Below are 19,557 nucleotides of genomic sequence, written 5' to 3'. Positions count from 1 at the left end.
AGTATATTTTGGGAGACCACAATAGGCTTAATCCTTTATCCATAGGAAGCCGTGTCTGCCGCCCTATCGATCGCAATGCACTGAACACAGCATTCGGGAAGATTGACTGTCGTACCGTAAAAAGTATTCTGCAGTTTTGCGATTGGTTTGGTAATCCCTCTACCTAGATTTCCAGAGCAGTCCCTTTCGTTCCTTTTCAGACTCCTTAACAGAAAAGGTCCATCTGAGCACTTGTCACTTCAGGCTCATTAAAAATCGAAGGCGACTAGAGTCATCTTTTGTTTTTTCTCGACTCTTTAAAATTGAAAAAACAAGTTGTGTCAAAGTGTCTAAAATTTATTTTAAACGGAATAATCATCACCCTTTCCTACTTTGATCTTAGGTTGAGAAAATGGAATCCACCAGCCAAGGAATTCCCCTTGGAGGAAATCCTAGTCCCTTCTCCTCTTGGGGAGATATTGGTGCACCCCATATGGCCACATTGTCGCTTCCAGGATTGACAATCGGCTTTCCCGTATGGCTCTTCTCAACCTCTGTCGTTCATAACACCACAATTCCTAAACAATCGAGTCAGCATCTAGACGAATCCAGAGTTACCCACCAACCTTCTACTTCCTCCAATTCTTCCTCTCCTCCCTCCTCTTCACTTGATGGGGTTGGTAAAGCCAAAAATCAAGTACCTGAGAAGAAGAAGGAAAAGAAGAAGAAAGAGAAGAAGAAGAAGGAGCCAAAAGTGAAAAGGGGCAACCAAGCATCGTCTAGCGAAAATCCACACACTGCACCGACCAGGCCTAAATCACCATGTGTCATTTGCAAAGGAGACCACTATCATAGAGATTGTCCCTGCATCCCTCGGATCTTAAGGGACTAGTCTCCTCGTTTGCACAACCCGGTGTCGTCAACCTCTGATGATCATGTTGAAAACACACCGTCGACTAGTGAAAGTGAAGCCTCAGGACAAAAAGGAAAATATAGATTTCCTTGTAAATTGTGCGAAGGCGATCATGTCGTCCACCATTGTCCCTTCTTAGACGAGGCTAAAAGAGTTTTGGACGATCGTCCGGTTTCACCGTTACGACTTCCTCCTGGATATAAAAAAACTCTTGCCGAGTCCGTCACTAGTTGAAAATCCGGCTGACCCGCCCAGGTGGTCAGCCGAAGCATCTATCATTGAAGAAAAACCATCTGAACCCATACCAGACGAAAGTCAAAAGGTCGAGGCGGCAATTGACCCAGTCTTGCCTTCAGAGGTTCCATCTTCAGATGATACAGTCACAGAAGAGAATAAGGATGACACCGTCCAAATTCTTTTCGTAAGCACAGACTCCGATGAACATGGGGGCAATTTACCCATTCCTTTACTGCAGGAAGGAAGTTCGTCAGAGTCGTACCCGGCCGTCTATTCGATCCCACCTCCAAGCAACCTAGTTGATTCCTTCGACTGGAATCAACTAGGCAGACCCCGTTTACTGGCTAGTGTATCATTCCGAATTATTGCTCAAATATATAGAATGGTTATGGTTGGTACCATCATAGATGAAGGGGCTTCTGTGAGTATCCTTTCCTCGACTACTTGGAAAGCGCTTGGTTCGCCATTGCTTTTTCCTGAGATGAGAAATCTAACAGGCTTTGACAAAGGAACCAGTCGACTATTAGGGATCCTTCCCAATGTGCCCATAACATTGAGAGGGAAAACCGTTCATATGAACGTAATGGTAGTCGAAGGACCCCTAGATTATAATCTACTCCTTGGACGAGACTATATTTATTTCATGGGAGCCATTGTCTCATCACTCTTTAGAGTAATTTGTTTTCCGCACGAAGGAAGAGTGGTCAAGCTCGTAGACCAGCTTTCATTTCCCGGATCATGCATAGCAAATAGTCATATATCATCCCTAAATGGTATTTTCACACAAGGAATGTCTCATCAATCTCCAGTCCATCCACCTGATGAGCGTGAGTGATTTGGGGGACATGACTGAAACCCAGGGGGCATGCACCCTGGTCTGCTTCGGCAGGAAAACTTCGGGTAGGTTTCCGCGAGAGATATATGACTAGTATTTGCTCCCATCCGTGATTGGAAAAGGGGGTTAGATTGGAATAATATTCCCTCGTCAAAGTTATGTGAGTGGATTGTCTCACCTTTTTCTATTTCGGTAGACATCGTCGAAGAAGTGTTTTGTTTGCGGTGTGAATAGAACAATCTTTGGTAACCTGAAAGAGGTAGACCTTTCCTGATAAAACAAATGTTTTGTCGGTAGAATGAAAGGTGACCTTGAAGCTTTATTTTATACCTGGGGGCATGCAAACCTTTTGGCGTGCAAGCGAAGAGCGACCATTTATTTTTTAAATTTGTAGGTCCTCTAACCCTTTAAACTCGTAGGATTGGTCGTTTCCTAACTTACATAAAGAAAGAATGTGGGGAAAAACTCAAAAAACTGTCGTTTTCATATATGAGACATTCTTATTTTACGACTAGATTAATCGAGCAGTTTTAGCACATAGTTCAAGCTCCTTAAAAAATAAACATAAGTCATGAGCAAATGTTTCTCCTCGCGTTTAAGCTCATTAAAAAATGAACTATTTCCCGGTAAATAACCATCGTGAATGTAGTACTTCAGCCTTTAAAGCCTTGGTCCTGTTCTCATCATCACCTCCACTCTGTATTGGCCGATCATTCACCTCCATTTGATTGTTTTACCCCTTTTGAGGAACATCTGCGAAGAGTGATCCCACTAGCCATCCTTGTAACATTGCCGTGATTGGAAAATTCCAAACCTTACCTGGAATCAGATGCTACCCAATTTTATCACTCGTTCCTCAAAAGACGAGTCTCCTTTAAGCTCTTTTCAACTGACTCATAAAATATGAAAATATTGCTGAGCCATTGGCCTCTTCAGCTCGTTAAAGGGACTGGAAGTGCTATCCCTCCTTTAGATTTTAATCTTTTTGGACCTGAGGGATTATTACACAAAAAGATCGAGCGCTTGTTTTGTTCGGCTCGTTAAAAGTATCGAAAATTCATCCCTTCTATATTGTTTTATACTTTTTCGGACTTAAGGGATTAGATGACGAAAAAGGAATTTTGAAGTTTCCTTTACGTTCCTTTTCAGACTCTCTAAAATTGAAAAGGACCGAGTTATCTTTGTCGTTAAACTCGTTAAAACTTAATAGCGACAAACTTGTCCATAGCAGACAAGAATGAGTTTCACTATCGTTAGGCTCGTTAAAACATAGCGATGGGTTTGCCCGAAGGGGAAATTATAGAACAAGCATATGTTATCCTCCTCAAGCTTGACAAAAATAAAGAGGTACTGGTCAGCAATGACTGGGGAAAAATTGGGAAGAAAACTTGAAGAAACTTTGTTGGTAGCAAGTCGCTCTTGAACATGACACTTTCACTCTGCATCCAAGTCAGGTTGGGTTGTTTCATTCACCAGTCACATCACCATGGTCCCATCACACCATCCACATTTGGGGTTAATGCTACCAATCCATCACGTCAGTGTCGCCAATATGTTCAAGAGAAGTCATTCAAAGAATTCACCTGTGTCTCACCCACTACAATACGTTTAAACTCCATTCTTTCATGACCGCCACCCTGAACCTTGTGTCGTCAAATCGTTTTCACCTCCATTAAAATCATTTGCTCTGTTCCATGTCATTGATGTGGGATTCATTAATGCCCTCCTGTGACGGATCGCTTCTTGTCGACATCAGCTCATTATCCAATAAGTCGATCTAGGAACACCCCGTTCAGTACTTTGAAGCTTGCATGCCTCAATGGCAAGTTTCTCACTTCCGGCGATATGTTTACATCAATGGCCTTCAACCGAAAGATTTTGCGTGGTGTACGACGCCAAGTCCTTTATTCACACCACGTGAATTGTACTGCAATACCTTGAAGGTCATTATCATTATCAGTGATTCCTCTCGTGCCTGTTAACAGCTTACATCATTGGCTGGTAATCAGGCGATGTCTTTCCATGTTCGACTCCAGAACATCTCTCACATGGCTAGACTTGTACTTCGAGTGAAGATCGAATGAGATTGAAGACCCTGGATCTAGTTTCATCCATTCGGGCTGCGATATATATTCAGGGAAATAAAGACATCAAATGTACATCATTGCTGCACAGATAATCACCCAATCAAAGGGATGATGGCTCTACCAGAATCATCAGTCTATACTCAGACGATTGTCTGTCCTATGTACATGAAAATGAATTTATAAAGCTGAGCATGGGAATGCCTGCCTCAGCTAGATCATGAAAATATTATGAAGATAATGTATTGTATTGTATCTTATTACAGGTCTCCTCCCAGCTTGAAAGAACTTCGGATCCTCATAATAAAGCATTTCACCCGACATCAAAAGATTAACGACCTCATGCTTTAGGGGGCAACTGTTATAGACATTTTTGGGCACTGCAACCCCAAGCATGAAATGTCCATAAACCAAGGGCTCCTAAGTCCCTAAAAGTTTTGTTCTAACCCCTAAAGGAACAAGGTCAACTGATTACAGCTTCTCCCAGAAGTTCTCCATGAAAAACTGCTCAAAACTGGTCAAAACAAGATCATTTTAGCTGCTCCATAGGCAAAGTGCATTGCATCTCACCTAAGTACACTCTGTGCATGCGTTGCATTTCAAAAAGCCCTTCTATGGGGTGCGATGGGCGAGAAGTGACAAATGGCAGTGTCAATCCGCGAGGTGGAGAGGCATGGAATCTTCCAGAAACTTCTCCTGTGACACTTGCCTCTCTGAATTCGACCAAGGATGAGTAAGAGATCATCAATCTACAAGTGGAAGCAAGAACTATCAAAGGGAAGACACTAATCAAATCACAAGCTGACTCATCTCCCTTACAGATATCTATATATGGATCCCTCATCCCAGAGATCCAGAGGCTGGAATTTTGCATCTTGTAAGGAATTGTTGTTGGTTTCTTGAGACAACATCATAGTGTTGGGTGATCTAAGCTTTGTATGAGGTGAAGAAGGGCTTACATGCTGAGAGGATGATGCTGGGTCAGAACAACTGGTTGTAACTCCCTTGGTTCTTTCTTGATTATCAATAAAAGCTATTCAAGTTTACTCTTGTGTCATTTATGTTTTTATGCATTTGTATGGTCAATTTACATCTGATCCTAGATTATTTATGATTATAGACCCATGTTCTTGTATAGTGTTATGCTACTGTGATCCTACAGGTACTCTGTGAAGCTGGACGTACAAGGGAGCAAGTAGCGAAAGACTATCAAGAGAGAGAGGAATCAAACTAGGAGATAAGCGCAAGACAGAGGTTGGTCTTCTTTGATTCTTCTCTCATCTATATTTCATAAAGGAAAAATGAAAGTAGATTTACTTTTTTTGTTTCTAAGGTAGCTACCACACCTTAGTGGGATAAGCAGTTCTGTGTAGACACTTTTCCCTGTAACACCTGCACAACTGCCCTCAAATTTCTGGAGATGTGTTTGCCACTTTATAGAAATTAGGAAAAGGTCTCCAATATTTTAATGCTAAAATATGGGTAAATCCACCACGTGTTCTTTAAATCTGAAGATGAATCGAATGCCCAAGTATGGCAAAGTAACAACTGTAGCACGAGCATGATACATAAAGCATTATGTTGCAAGACCCCTGCTTCTTAATGTTTGAGTGTCCCGAGAAAAAAATTCTATAAAATAAGGACCGGCCTTCAAGCTGTTGCAAAAGCTGATTGACATTATGGGACTTGACCAATGCCTGATGTTTTCCAATAGCACTAAAGTTCACGAACCCATAACATTTCATGCGCTTCATCATAAAATTTGTTCATTGGCATATTAATGAAATAAAGGTTTGTTGTTGACAATGTTTGCTTGAATCGAGCATTGGGCTGCATTTGTTTGCTCTGGAGTGCTTGAAATTTCAATCAATCCTTCAGATGTTCCTGGTCTGACTTCAAGAGGATTCACTTTGGCACCAGAAACCTGCTGAGTTTTAACAATACCATTCCCAGACTTTCCTAGAATGGCTGCAACTGCGCGTTCTGGTATTACAACTTCAACTGTAGTTTTTGTGATAAACCCACCAGCAGCTCTTCCAAATCCAGCAGAACCCCCTTGACGAAGAATTGGCTCCTCAAACTCAGAGGAATTTCCAACACTGCCTATATCCCGATTTGACTTTGAAGACTGCATAGTCGGATAGCTTGATGATGAATGACCACCACCTTGAAACGCCATGCTAGAAGAGAAAGATCTACCAGGAGAGCCCTGCTCGATCCTTTCTTTACTACTTAATGATGCCAGAGATGAAGAAACCAAAGCGCCAGTACTGGACCTTTCATGGTTTAAATTTTCCCGCAGTTTTGGAGTTATTTGAACTAATGCTTCTCGCGCAACCCTTATATCACCTACAATCTGAATCAACTCATTAGTTTCCAAAGTAGACCGAGGAAGGTCTTCTCTTGGTAATATTCTGATATTTGCATCTGTTGTCCGCCTTATTTCAGAAATTACTGTACCACCCATGTCTGTAGCCAAGGCTCTTCCAACATAATTGAAGAATTGGGAGGTTTAATCAGCTGAGGATTTTCACATTACTCCTTCAGCACTGAAGTCCATAGCTGGGAAATCTATTTCGAAGCATCGATAATCTTTGGAATCTCAGAAAGCAGTTCATTAATGATATCTGATGCAGTGGGCAAACTGGGAATAGAGGATCGATCCAAACCAAGTCGAGCATAAGGGCGCAAGAGAAACTTCAGTAAGTTATCAGCAGGAATGATACCATGAACCTGGTTCATTTGACCAGAAGCCCCTTCTGACTTGTTTGCAACATTGAGAGAACAAAAACTAGGAACAGGGAAAAGTTGTGGGCAAAGGAAATTAAGCCGTGTTGAAATTCTTGCACTGGACTTTAGAATTGGAAATTCCATGTTATTTTCTTCATGTCCAGCCATAATGTGTTCAGCATCCCCAAATTTCGACATCCATTGCACATATTCTGGATATTTAGTGACAGAAGCAGGCGTGAGATGAACAACGCAATTCACTTGTTTCTGAAAGTTCTCAGATGCATTGTCGGCGCCTGGAAAATAATTCCTAAAAGCAGGTGCAGAGAGCAAATCTGGCAAATGTGAAATAGAAGGGCAATCAACGAGGAGGATAATAGGACCAGGGGATGATGGCCCCGTCACATCACCTGGATGTACCATTCCATTCCCATTGTCTGACATCACAGACTTTCCAAGCTGCAGCTCCCGATACTTAGGCCCTGGCTTTAACCCCAGTGCTTGAGCCTTTGAGGGATCAAATTTTCCTTTGATATCAGGCAATTCATAGATGTATACTACAGCAATATCACCAAGCTTATATCTCGCCTGGATTCCTGAGTTAGTTTTTCAGTTTCAGATAACCTATCTGATCCTAAACGAGGACGCTTTTGAGATAAATTTGCACTTTCCTCTTCATATTTACTATCAACCTCCTTGGAAATCTGTATACTGTTCTTTAGTTCCCCGCCACTTCCTATAGCATTAGGAAATAGAATAACAGCAAATATCTGCACAATCTCATCTTTAACAAGTATAATTGAGTTTGTTGATATGCTTCCATTTGAATTGTGATTCACTGCCCTCTCTTCCAAGACATGCCCTGGACCAAACTATTGGTGTGAACAAAAGCAGAATTTGGAATAAATGACCGCATTGCACCAATTAAAAATTCTAAATCTGATGGGCCCAGATGTTAACTGTCATTCCATCATCCCCTCTACCAGCCATCGTCAGGAGAAGACCTGGAATGCCACCTGCAGTTTCTGAGCAAACTCGTGTAAAAAATATATGATCTAGAAGCCTTGTGGTGATAACACCACCCTTGTCTCGTCCACAGTCCACAATTTGATTTTGAATGTGCAGTAAAGCTTCCTGGGCAGGAGACAGACTGTCATTGGGAACCTGATTTGACGATATTATAATAATGCGCTCATCAGACCCTGGAACAGAATCAATAGCTCCGATGTTCACACCAATGTCTTTACGCATGCGTTTAATAATACTACCACCCTTCCCAATTACACTGCCAATTTTCTTATTTGGACATAAAACACAAAAAACTAGCTCTTCTACAGATGAAGAGGACCCATGATCAGCCAAATGAGACTCTCTACTTTCAAAAACATATGTCCAAAACTTGCAGACGAGAGTATGTCATTGAATTGGCATAGCCATCGAGGGGACATGCTGCCATGATTATCAAATCCGAGCAAGTTCTGAGCGATTTGTAGCAAGGATTAGTTGTTTCAGGCATTTCAATTGTATGCGCCGCGCAGCATACCCAGTGCATCACGCCCTCCATGTGAGCTGTGCCTGTGTAAATTAACACTACGCTTATTCTCCCAATGCGCCGCGTGCTCCATGTGCACCGCGCCCAATTTCAATGTGTCGCGCTCTGACACCAACACACAGTCACGGCCCTTTCAAACACTATTTGCTCTTCAAACTTCAAACTTGACCTTTCTCTTGAATTTTTCGAATGGCACTTGTTGCAAAGGAATAAATAGCTTTGAAATATCTTGACAAGAGATGGTTTAAATTTTTACTTCTTCAAAAACCCCCTTCATAATGTTTTTGACTATGGCACTTTGTCATTTAATGAAACTCTGTCTTTTGGCTTTCTCATTGATTTTCTGGACTCAAAATGATGAAATTGGTTGATTTTTTGCAGGGATATAGGCATATTTTGACTAAGGAAGACCAGGGCCTGCTTTTGAAATATTTTATGGTGGAAAGATACAAGTATTTTATTACAAAAACAAATTTGACAATTTCCTATTCAAAACAGAGTTTTGAACAAGAAATGTCCTCGAATATGCTTGATGATGAAATTTTGAACTGAGAACTTCTTTGAAAACCATCCTCATGGCCTGTGGGCATTTATTAAACATGTCAAAAGACTAAACCCTAGACTCAAAAACTAAAAGATTCTTTTTGACCAAAATAATCATCTATGACTGTGAATGACATGAACTAAGTTTTGATGAACATAGAGAAATTTTAACCAGCCCGACAGGTACAAGCATGAGGGAAACAAGAAAACCAAGCCCTTCCGTCAAAGAATGGCATGCCCCTAGTGGAATGCAATGAAGTGAATCGAGGGAGACACCTAAAAATGAATATGCAAAAAGAGTTTTGATCTCTGACGGAGGACTGACAAGACCGACTCTAACAGGTTTCACACTTCTTGTTTATGATAAAAATTCCTCTGAGCCTCATTGTAACACTATTCAAAAGGCATGTAGCAGTCACATCTCTTCTCAAAGATAAGCTACCATCGCCCAAGCTAGTTTGTTCCATTCTGCATGTAAACAATTTTCAGTACTTGTTATTAATTAATTGAAGTTTTGTTCTTTCATTGTATCTTTGTGTTCTGTTTAAATTTGTATTTCATTTTGTTCCTTCATAAATTTGGATTAGTGGTATCAAATCTAGGTTTTCTCTTTCTCTATTTTTTAGTGCATTTCCCCAACAAGGTCAAGGAATAAGGTGTTGGGACTTGAACTGGTTGAGCCCTTGAAATACTATCCCTAATTACAACGATGACATCCCATGGCGGAAGAAAAGAAAGATGATTGAGCAGGAGATCTTATCAAATTGCTACTCAAAGAAGCCCTCGATCGGCAAAGGAACGCTATGATGGACAACTTTGCCTAGATCCTTCGATGGATGCTAACAAGCGACACATCTTCATCCAGCAGTCACTTCGAAGGCACCACCCCCTTCAAGGTATAAGTTAACTTTGATATCCCTATATTGGAAGGTCAGATAAATGCAGATGTTGTAGATAAATGGTTAAGTTTGTTGGAAGGTCATTTTTCAGTCCATAGTTTCTTTTATAAGGAAAATATTACTTTTTCACTGGTCAAGGTCGCCCCCCATGTCAAGGATTGGTGGGAAAATTACTATGAGAAAAGGGTCAAGGAAACCTTTCTTTTTATAGCCACACCCTCTTGGAACTCTTTCCGAGACGCTGTCAAGTAATATTACTACCCTGTTGGAAGGTATGAAGACAAGTACATACAATGGATCACACTGTGGAGTCCTAAAAAGGTATGTTTTTGACGATCATTTCAGTGGCTTTTCAGTGGAACTTGTGAACCTTTTCGCATCATGAACTTGGAAAACAATAAAGAATTATGACAAAACATGTGAGATTAATATGCAAGACTTAACCGCTGATAATTGTCATTCTCCTGTGCAGGAAAGGGTGAAAATGAGGAGTTTCTATTCCAAAGAAAAAGTTAAGAACAGGGTAACTGCTGTCCCTTTGATGGGGGACCGTGCAAACAAGGCTAAGCAGATCAAAGCAAACCGGCCCGGAAAAAGAGGAGAAGGCACCAGCTTGGCGGAGGAGAAAAGAAGTGATTAAGGATTAACAGTTTGGTGAATCCCTCAGGATCTTTGATCCTGAGGGATCGCTGCTTTATCTATCTTGTTACTTAGACATCTCCCCCGTCACCCTTATATAAAGGGACAACACTGTTAGCTTTGGAGGATGCTTTTATGTAATTTTTTGTTAAAGATCAAACTTTGATCATCGAGTCTCGTTGAGAACTAGTTCATTGTACTTTTGTTTTATGCATTAATATAAACTTGGTGATTATCTTATCTCTGTGTCTGGATTAACTTAAAGCGGTGTACCCTTGGAGGCTAAGGGCCCGGCCCCGGAGGACACTTGCTTCTATATCACTACGATTTGATTTCTGCGTGGTTTGCTTATCGTCGTTATTTGGTAATCTGATATGCTTTATAAGTTGACATCACATGCTCTGTTAAGATTCATTCATTAAGGTTTTCACAGACAGAACTGTTGTATTGACTCTGCATTCTAGTACTTATCCTTTCAGAGTTGATTGAATGTTATTAGTCTTGACCGAATATTATTACTGTTCTGTTACAGAGCTTTTATGTTGTACATTTATGTTATAGAATTTATCCGAAAAGTTGTGTTCTTTACGATTCAGGAGTAATGTTGTTCCAGTTTGAAACCCATTCGTATTCCTGTTAATTAAGATTGATGCTAGATCAGATTACTCTTCAAGCGTGTTGTGCGTGTATCTGATTTCCAAGCGCTGTTCCATAACCTATCAGAAATTAGTGTTGTTCTATTAGTGTACGCTGCTTGATTTGCCTTAAGAATGGAAGATTGATGTTTGATTACAATGAGTGCATTTGAGTTAGTAGATTAAGTTTGATTACTGCTCGCGAGACTTAGTTGTTTGATTGCTATTCCATTTCAAAATTGCTGTTCCATTTTATCATTGTTGTTCCATTCCAGATTTGCTGTTTGATTTCTTATTTGTTGTTCCATTTTTCTATCTATTGTTTCATTTACTTGCATTTGTTGTTTTGGTGTGAGAGATGATCTGTGGCTGTAGTGAGCCCCGGCATTTACTGTCTAGCTCCCAGACCCATGGTCCATGCTCTAATTTCCTTTCCATCAGTTTCCAAATGGATGGGTTATCGCTGTCGAGCCCTTGACTGATAAGTTGCCCAATTTCTGAGTGTGTGATTTATTCCTTTAAAGTAACTTAGTTATAGACAAGCATACGTTTACTCTTGCATTTTTGAACGTTGTACTACTAGCATTACTCTGACAAATGATAGCCTCAGACTGAGACACTCTTTGAAATAACAAAACGCTCCCGGATTGACATATTAATGTGAGGTAATTAGAGGTGAAAGAGACCCTTTTTATAGCTCTACATTTTGGCGCCTGTTGTGGGGAAAAATGCCTATGCAGGACGATCCTATCCACCTAAGGTGTGACAGTGCCTTAGCAACAAACAGAGACAACTATTCTAGTATTCTTCCTTTATGGATTAAGAATGAAGAGAGATGGATGGACTAACCGGTGTCTTCCGTTTGTCCCTCGATCCAGTTTCCCTTCTCTTTGAGAGTTCCCAGCTACTTGCCTTCTCGCTCGCCCAGCTTCAAGAGGTTTCTGCAAGATCACAAGAAGAGAACACTACACAAGACATGGATTCATATTCATAACTAGTTCAAGATTAGAAATAAACTAAACATACTAATGCAATCATACATCAAAGATACATCAGTATATAGGAGAAACCAAGATAGCTTTATTGATGAATAACAAGGTTCAGGAAGAGATACAACCCAAAGGGCTCCAATCCAGCATCTCCTTCCCAGCAAATGGAATTCCTATCTTCACCCCCTTCAAAGCATTAAGCACCCAATGATTCCAATCTCAAACCAACAGCAATTCTTTGCAATAACAAAATTCCAACCTCCAGATCTCATGGAGGAGAGATCCATATATAGATGTTTGGAGAGAGGATGAGTCAGCTTGAGATCTGACTAGTGTCCTCTCCCTCTGTCAGTTCTTGATTCCACTTGGAGGTTCTTGCTTCCACTTGGAGATTGGGAACCTCTTACTCATCATAGTCGAATTCACTGAGGCAAGTGTCATTGAGGAAGATTCTGGAAGCTTCCTGGGTCTTGACACCTTGCTGAATGAACTTTCCATTTGTCAACTCTCGCTCAGCGCACCCTGGTAGTGCTTCTACCTGCGTTGCAGTGCAGGTAGCCAGTGTTGACTTTGCATTTCAGCGCAGACAGCTAGTGGAGCCACTGAATTGATCCTGAATTGACTTGTTTTTTAGCAGTTTCTGGTGGAGAACTTCTGTGAATTGTTGTGGTTTGTTAGCCTTGTTCCTCTAGGGGTAGGAACAACATGTTTAGGGACTTTGGATCCCTTAGATTATGGACATTTCATGCTCAATGTTGTAAGGCACAAAAATGTCTATAACAGTTGCCCCCTAAAGTATGAGGCCATTTATCGGGTGAAATGCTTTATCAGGGGGATCCGAAGCTCATCCAATGCTGGGAGGAGACCTGTAATAAGATACAATACAATACATTATTTTTCATACTGCTTTCATGATCTAGCTGAGGCGGGCATCCCCATGCTCAGCTTTATAAATTCATTTTCCTGTACATAGAACAGACAATCGTCTGATGGTAGACTGATAATTTTGATGAAATTATCATCCTTTGGGTAGGATGATTATCTGCTGCAATGATGTACATGTCAATGTCTTTATCTTTCCTGAATATATATCGCAGCCCGGATGGATGAAACTAGATCCGGGGTCTTCAAACTCGTTCGATATTCACTCTAAGTACAAGTCGATCCATGTGAGAAATGTTCTGAAGTCGAACATGGAAAGACATCGCTTGATTACCGGTAAATGAGGTAAACCATTAACAAGCGCGAGAGGAATCACCGATAATGATAATACCCTCAAGGTACTGCAGTACAATTCACGTGGTGTGAATAAAGGACTTGGCGTCGAACACCACGCAAAATCTTTCGGTCGAAGGTCATTGATGTATACCTGTCGCCGGAAGTGAGAAACTTGCCATTGAGGCATGCAAGCTTCAAAGTACTGAAGGGGTTATTCCTAGATCAACTTCTTGGATAATGAGCTGACGTCGACAAGAAGCGATCCATCAAAGGAGGGCCTTAATGAATCCCACATCAATGACATGGAATGGAGCTAATGATTTTGATGGAGGTGAAAACGATCCGTGACATATGATTCAGGGTGGTGGTCATGAAAGGATGAAGGACAATGTACGGCAGTGGATGGGACACGGTTGACTTTTCTGAACGACTTCTCTTGAACATATGGCGACACTGATGTGATGGATCGGTAGCATTACCCCAAATATGGATGGTATGGCGAGACCATGGATGTGACCGGTGAATGAAACAACCCAACCCGATTGTGGTACGGAGGAAAAGTGTCATGTTCAAGACCGACTTGCTACCATCAAAGTTTTCTTGAGTTTCTCCCAATTTTTCCCCAGTCATTGCTGACCAGTACCTCTTTATTTTTGTCAAGCTTGAGGAGGATAACATGTGCTTGTTCTATAACCTGCCCTTCGGGCAAGCCCATCGCTATGTTTTAACGAGCCTAGCGATAGTGAAACTCGTTCTCGTCTAAAGACAAGTTTGTCGCTATTTAATGATTTTAACGAGTCTAACGACAAAGATAACTCGGTCCTTTTCATTTTTAGAGAGTCTAAAAAGGTACGTAAAGTCAACTCCAAAAGTCCTTTTTCGTCATCTAATCCCTTAGGTCCAAAAAAGTATAAAACAATACAGAAGGGATGAGTTTTCGATAGTTTTAACGAGCCGAATAAAACAAGCGCTCGATCTTTTTGTGTAATAATCCCTCAGGTCCAAAAAGATTAAAATCTAGAGGAGGGATAGCACTTCCGGTCGCTTTAACGAGCTGGAAGGCCAAAACTCGGCAATCTTTTCATATTTTATGAGTCAGATGAAAAGAGCTTAAAGAAGACTCGTCTTTTGAGGAACGAGTGATAAAAAAGGTTAGCAGCTGATTCCAGGTACAGGTTGGAATTTTCCAATCACGGCAGTGTCACAAGGATGGCTAGTGAAATCACTCTTCGCAGCTATTCCTCAAAATGGGTAAGCAAACATATGGAGGTGAACGATCGGCCAATGGAAAAGTGGAGGTGACGGTGCAAACACGACCAAGGCTTTAATGGCTGATGATATTACATTCAGTGTGGTTATTTACCGGGATAGTTCATTTTTTAACGAGCTTAAAAGCGGGTGGAAACATTTGCTCGATCTTATGTTTATTTTTTAACGAGCATGAACTATGCGCTAAAACTGCTCGGATCTTGCATTTATTTTTTAACGAGCATGAACTGTGTGCTAAAACTGCTCGAATCTTGCGTTTATTTTTTAACGAGCATGAACTGTGTGCTAAAACCGCTCGATGATAAGTTTGCATGCCCCCAGCATAACAACGCAAATCGAGGTGCATGCCCCCCAAGCTTCATTGCATTCAACTTGGTGGTTGGAATGAAGGTTTACCTTTGAGATTTGGAAAGGAGATTGTTTCATTTTTTAATGAGGTTGAAAAAGTAAAAGAACTATCCTCATGACTCCTTGTTTCATTTTTTAACGAGGTTGACACGAGATTAGAACCGTCCTCGGAGCCCACTGTATTTACAGTATTTCTATTAGGGCGATGATCCACGCTGACAAAATGTTTAGGAATCTTCCGAATCCATTAGATATAGAAGATTTCATATTGTAGGTTTCCACTATGGCCACTTCCGCCAGATTAATTGCAGGCGGTAGGGCAAAAGTACCCATTAAGGCAGGGTCTTTTAGGAGACCTACTCCAATATTTTGAAGCGAATGATTGCTTCTATGGATCATTGGAATGCTTCCCGTAACTTGTGAACTGTCGGGGAGGAAAGTTTGTTGGTCGACGACTGTAATTCCTCCTTGAAAGGGAAATGCAATCTTCCTGAAGTAGGTCGACACAACTGCAGCCATGGCATATATCCAGGGCCTTCCCAGTAGGATGTTGTAATCGAGGTTTCCATCAATTACTTCAACATCAATTCCTACTGTTTTTCCCCCTAGTTCAACTTGCAAGTTACTTAAAATCCCGTATGGAGTGTATGATCGTCCATCAAATGCTTTTAACGTCGTTGATGATCTCGACAAGGGTGGTGAGCCTAAATTCTTCCAGCAACTCATCGACATAATACACGTAGATGCCCCCTCATCAATAATTGTTCGATGAACAGTTTTGTTGAGGGCTTTCACTTGAATAAGGAAAGCTAGTTGAGCTGGTAACTGAGGGTCATATCCTTTATGATCAAAGGCCACAAGATTGGAATCCCTTGGGCCAATCCCACCTATTGCTGATAATAAAGCTTGCTCTTGGGAGAGGCAATTTTGCGGTACCTCAAGTGTTGACATAGCTGACGGCGATTGGGCCAGGTCCTCTACTATATTATAATTTTGTGCTACTTTGGCACGAGGATTAAATGTCGATTTGTGTACTCCTCCCTTTGGCAACTTTATCATTGGTTCAGGAATGATGGGTGGCACAACTTCGGTCAAAGTTGTCGTCGAACTACTAGGTTGTTCATTAGCCTTGTTATTCGACAGCTGTGGATTCCCGTAATCTTTATTCCTTGTCAAAGCATCATTTTGCTGCTTTGAGACAGACAACATAAGCACTTGGGATCGGGAAGTATTTTGATTAGCAACCAGTTTGGTTCCCGGGTTTGGAAACGGATCAGTCAATACTGCTGAGGGTTTTGAACTCTTAAAGAGTTTCTTAACTTCAGCTATATGTGGACAATCTCTCGTCCAATGATCCTCATCGCATATATGACACCCCGCAGGGGGTTTCCTTTTTCTTCCTTTCTTTTTCTTCTTGCCCCTCAGTTGCTTCAGTTGTTTGCCCTTGTCGGTCAACACGGCATTTACTTCCGAGGCAAGAAGTTCCTCATTTGCATTTTGACTGGAAATCTTACGGGCTTTTTTAGATGTAGCCTTTGTCGATTCCGTGTTTGTCGTGCCAATCACGCCATCGCCGACATGAGAGTCATTGTTTAATTTAGGAGGAGGAGGAATTGAGAATTCCGGTCTAGGGGCGTCAGGTATTTTGTCGTAGAGCGTGCCAGACTGAGTATAGACCAAGTCCAGATATTGCGCACGAGCGATGACTTGCTCTTCTGTTACGACTCCCCCCTTTGCCACATCTTCCATGATTATAGGAAGTAAGGATTTGATAAACCATTCAGCTAATAGCTGATCGGGAACGTACGTTTTCACCATCCTACGACGACGTTGCCACTCATGTATATGATCAGATATGTGAGTGGCCGTTGTCTGTTTGAAGTTGGTTAGGAGTTCCGTTCCCGTTTCATACCTTATCGGTAATTGAAAATGGGTTAAGAAAGTCGTGGCTAAGGTACTGAAGTTGTCAAACGAAGCTCTAGGCAATTCAATATACCATTTTGCCGCTGGACCCGTTAACGTCCTCTGAAAAAGGCGAAGCCTTATCGAATCATCGTTTAGGGTGTTTGATGAACACCATAGATGAAATGTCATCACGTGATTCGATGGATCTTCACCTGGATTTCCATTAAATTTAGGAATATCTGACGGAAGTTTATGCGGAATCGCTGGCCACCAAGGGGCATAAGCAATTGGATCATTCGTCAGCCGGTTTAGATCTGGTAATTCTAGAGTTGCTACAAAGGGCAACTGTTGATTCAGGTTAGGCGAAGCATACCCAGGATAAGATGGAATCGCCTGAGCAGTGGGTCTTTGCATACCAGCATAATGCTGGCAACTTTGACAAGGTTGATGGGCATAACCACTATAATATGGTTGCCCATTACTTACAAAGACTTGTTGCTCAGGTCCTCGATATGATTGCTGGAATGGCGGTTGTTGAGATTGAACCAGCCCTGGTTGTTGGACCATTTGCTGTTGTCCAATACTGGATGATTGACCAAGATGAGGAGTCATAGTACTTGTTTGAGCCTGAGTCGCTCCAGATAAGGAGTCACTAACCTGAGGTTGTGATTGAGTCGTTGAGACAAGAGGTTGTTGTATTGCAACCTGAGAAACTTGGGGTTGACATACAACAGGTAGCGCTTGTACTTGCGACGTAGTCACCATAGTAGGTATAGTGGGAATATTTGACACAGGGTGGACTAGTTGCGTTGAATATAAAACCCTTGGTTGTTGAGGTAGCATAGGTACCCAACCGCTTGATGTAACTCCAGTATAACCTGAATACTGTTGTGAACTCCCGTATGGATATCCTCCCGGAGGGGGTAATGAAAGGGCATACTGCCCCCCATACGGTAGCAATCCGGAACTCAAGGGGATTGTTTGTCCTTGGGGACTGGATTGCCCAAATTGACCTCCAAATGGATCAATCTGGCGAGTTTCAACATAAGAGTTGCCGGATATTATTCCGGAGGAACAAACTGGAACGGACCACACTGTCGAAATAGTCCCTGGGTGGACTCCTTCTAGCGATTGTGAGCTAGTTGGGACAGATGGTACGCCGGCAAACATTGTCGGAGTGACGGCAGGGAGTTCTGTTGTTGCTGTGTCATTCGACACAGTCCTAGATGTTGACAGTTGTTCAGACATTTTGAGTCTATCCAAGAGATTGCCTAGCGATTCTACAGGAACTTCCACTGGTGGTAGACTAACTTCTGATGTCGAAGGAAATAGAGTGACCCCGACTCCAAAATGTGTTGGAGTACTTGCTTGCAGATCCTCTACAATTTCCTCTATCGCAATCAAACCAGGTGGAAGGGGAAGACCGTCAAGTCCGTAAAATATTTCTGGTGCCGAAGAAGGGGTTGAATCGACAGCGACAGTTGTTTGAGGAGCAAGACTCTCTGAACCGGTCACAGATGGAACTGGTTCAGTAACGCAAGTATTTGCTCCTAGACTAGGATCAGTGTTACTGTCCCTCTGTGGCTGTTGAACTTCTTCTATAGAGGCAAGGTTTCCAGAAATGTTTCCAGAATAGCAGATGCAGTTCGATTGTTGCTGTTGAGTCTATGAAACAAACAATGATGGAAACACAAATAAAATGACTAAACAGATCTCCCCAGCGGAGTCGCCAATTTGTTGTGGGGAAAAATTCCTATGTAGGACGATCCTATCCACCTAAGGTGTGACAGTGCCTTAGCAACAAACAGAGACAACTATTCTAGTATTCTTCCTTTATGGATTAAGAATGAAGAGAGATGGATGGACTAACCGGTGTCTTCCGTTTGTCCCTCGATCCAGTTTCCCTTCTCTTTGAGAGTTCCCAGCTACTTGCCTTCTCGCTCGCCCAGCTTCAAGAGGTTTCTGCAAGATCACAAGAAGAGAACACTACACAAGACATGGATTCATATTCATAACTAGTTCAGGATTAGAAATAAACTAAAAATACTAATGTAATCATACATCAAAGATACATCAGTATATAGGAGAAACCAAGATAGCTTTATTGATGAATAACAAGGTTCAGGAAGAGATACAACCCAGAGGGCTCCAATCCAGCATCTCCTTCCCAGCAAATGGAATTCCTATCTTCACCCCCTTCAAAGCATTAAGCACCCAATGATTCCAATCTCAAACCAACAGCAATTCTTTACAATAACACAATTCCAACCTCCAGATCTCATGGAGGAGAGATCCATATATAGATGTTTGGAGAGAGGATGAGTCAGCTTGAGATCTGACTAGTGTCCTCTCCCTCTGTCAGTTCTTGATTCCACTTGGAGGTTCTTGCTTCCACTTGGAGATTGGGAACCTCTTACTCATCATAGTCGAATTCACTGAGGCAAGTGTCATTGAGGAAGATTCTGGAAGCTTCCTGGGTCTTGACACCTTGCTGAATGAACTTTCCTTTTGTCAACTCTCGCTCAGCGCACCCTGGTAGTGCTTCTACCTGCGTTGCAGTGCAGGTAGCCAGTGTTGACTTTGCATTTCAGCGTAGACAACTAGTGGAGCCACTAAATTGATCCTGAATTGACTTGTTTTTGAGCAGTTTCTGGTGGAGAACTTCTGTGAATTGTTGTGGTTTGTTAGCCTTGTTCCTCTAGGGGTAGGAACAACATGTTTAGGGACTTTGGATCCCTTAGATTATGGACATTTCATGCTTAATGTTGTAAGGCACAAAAAT

The 19,557-nt window shown here is 41.7% G+C and overlaps 1 protein-coding gene across 1 annotated transcript; it reads right to left on the bottom strand.

Moving 5' to 3' along the window:
- Positions 1-5,825: 5,825 nt before the first annotated feature.
- Positions 5,826-8,403, bottom strand: LOC149146045 (RNA-binding KH domain-containing protein RCF3-like). The gene is made up of 3 exons (XM_089452639.1): positions 8,322-8,403; positions 7,783-8,109; positions 5,826-6,517 (listed from the first exon to the last, which is right to left on the bottom strand). The coding sequence occupies exons 1-3, from the start codon at positions 8,401-8,403 to the stop codon at positions 5,826-5,828; spliced, it is 1,101 nt and encodes a 366-aa protein (XP_089308765.1).
- Positions 8,404-19,557: the final 11,154 nt, after the last annotated feature.

Source organism: Pinus tabuliformis, chromosome X (assembly GCF_031772625.1).
Source record: "Pinus tabuliformis cultivar Carrire ecotype Pingquan chromosome X, CPIR1, whole genome shotgun sequence".
Lineage (NCBI taxonomy): Eukaryota > Viridiplantae > Streptophyta > Pinopsida > Pinales > Pinaceae > Pinus > Pinus tabuliformis.
The sequence above is the reverse complement of the archived record's forward strand: the minus strand, read 5'-3'. Positions and strand labels throughout refer to the sequence as shown.

Coding starts and splice junctions, on each gene's coding strand:
- LOC149146045 (XM_089452639.1), bottom strand. CDS start 8,403: ATGGAGCACGCGGCGCATTGGGAGAATAAGCGTAGTGTTAATTTACAC. Junction 8,110..8,321: donor TGGAGGGCGTGATGCACTGG/GTATGCTGCGCG, acceptor CTTCATCTGTAG/AAGAGCTAGTTTTTTGTGTT. Junction 6,518..7,782: donor AACTGCAGGTGGCATTCCAG/GTCTTCTCCTGA, acceptor CCTTGGCTACAG/ACATGGGTGGTACAGTAATT.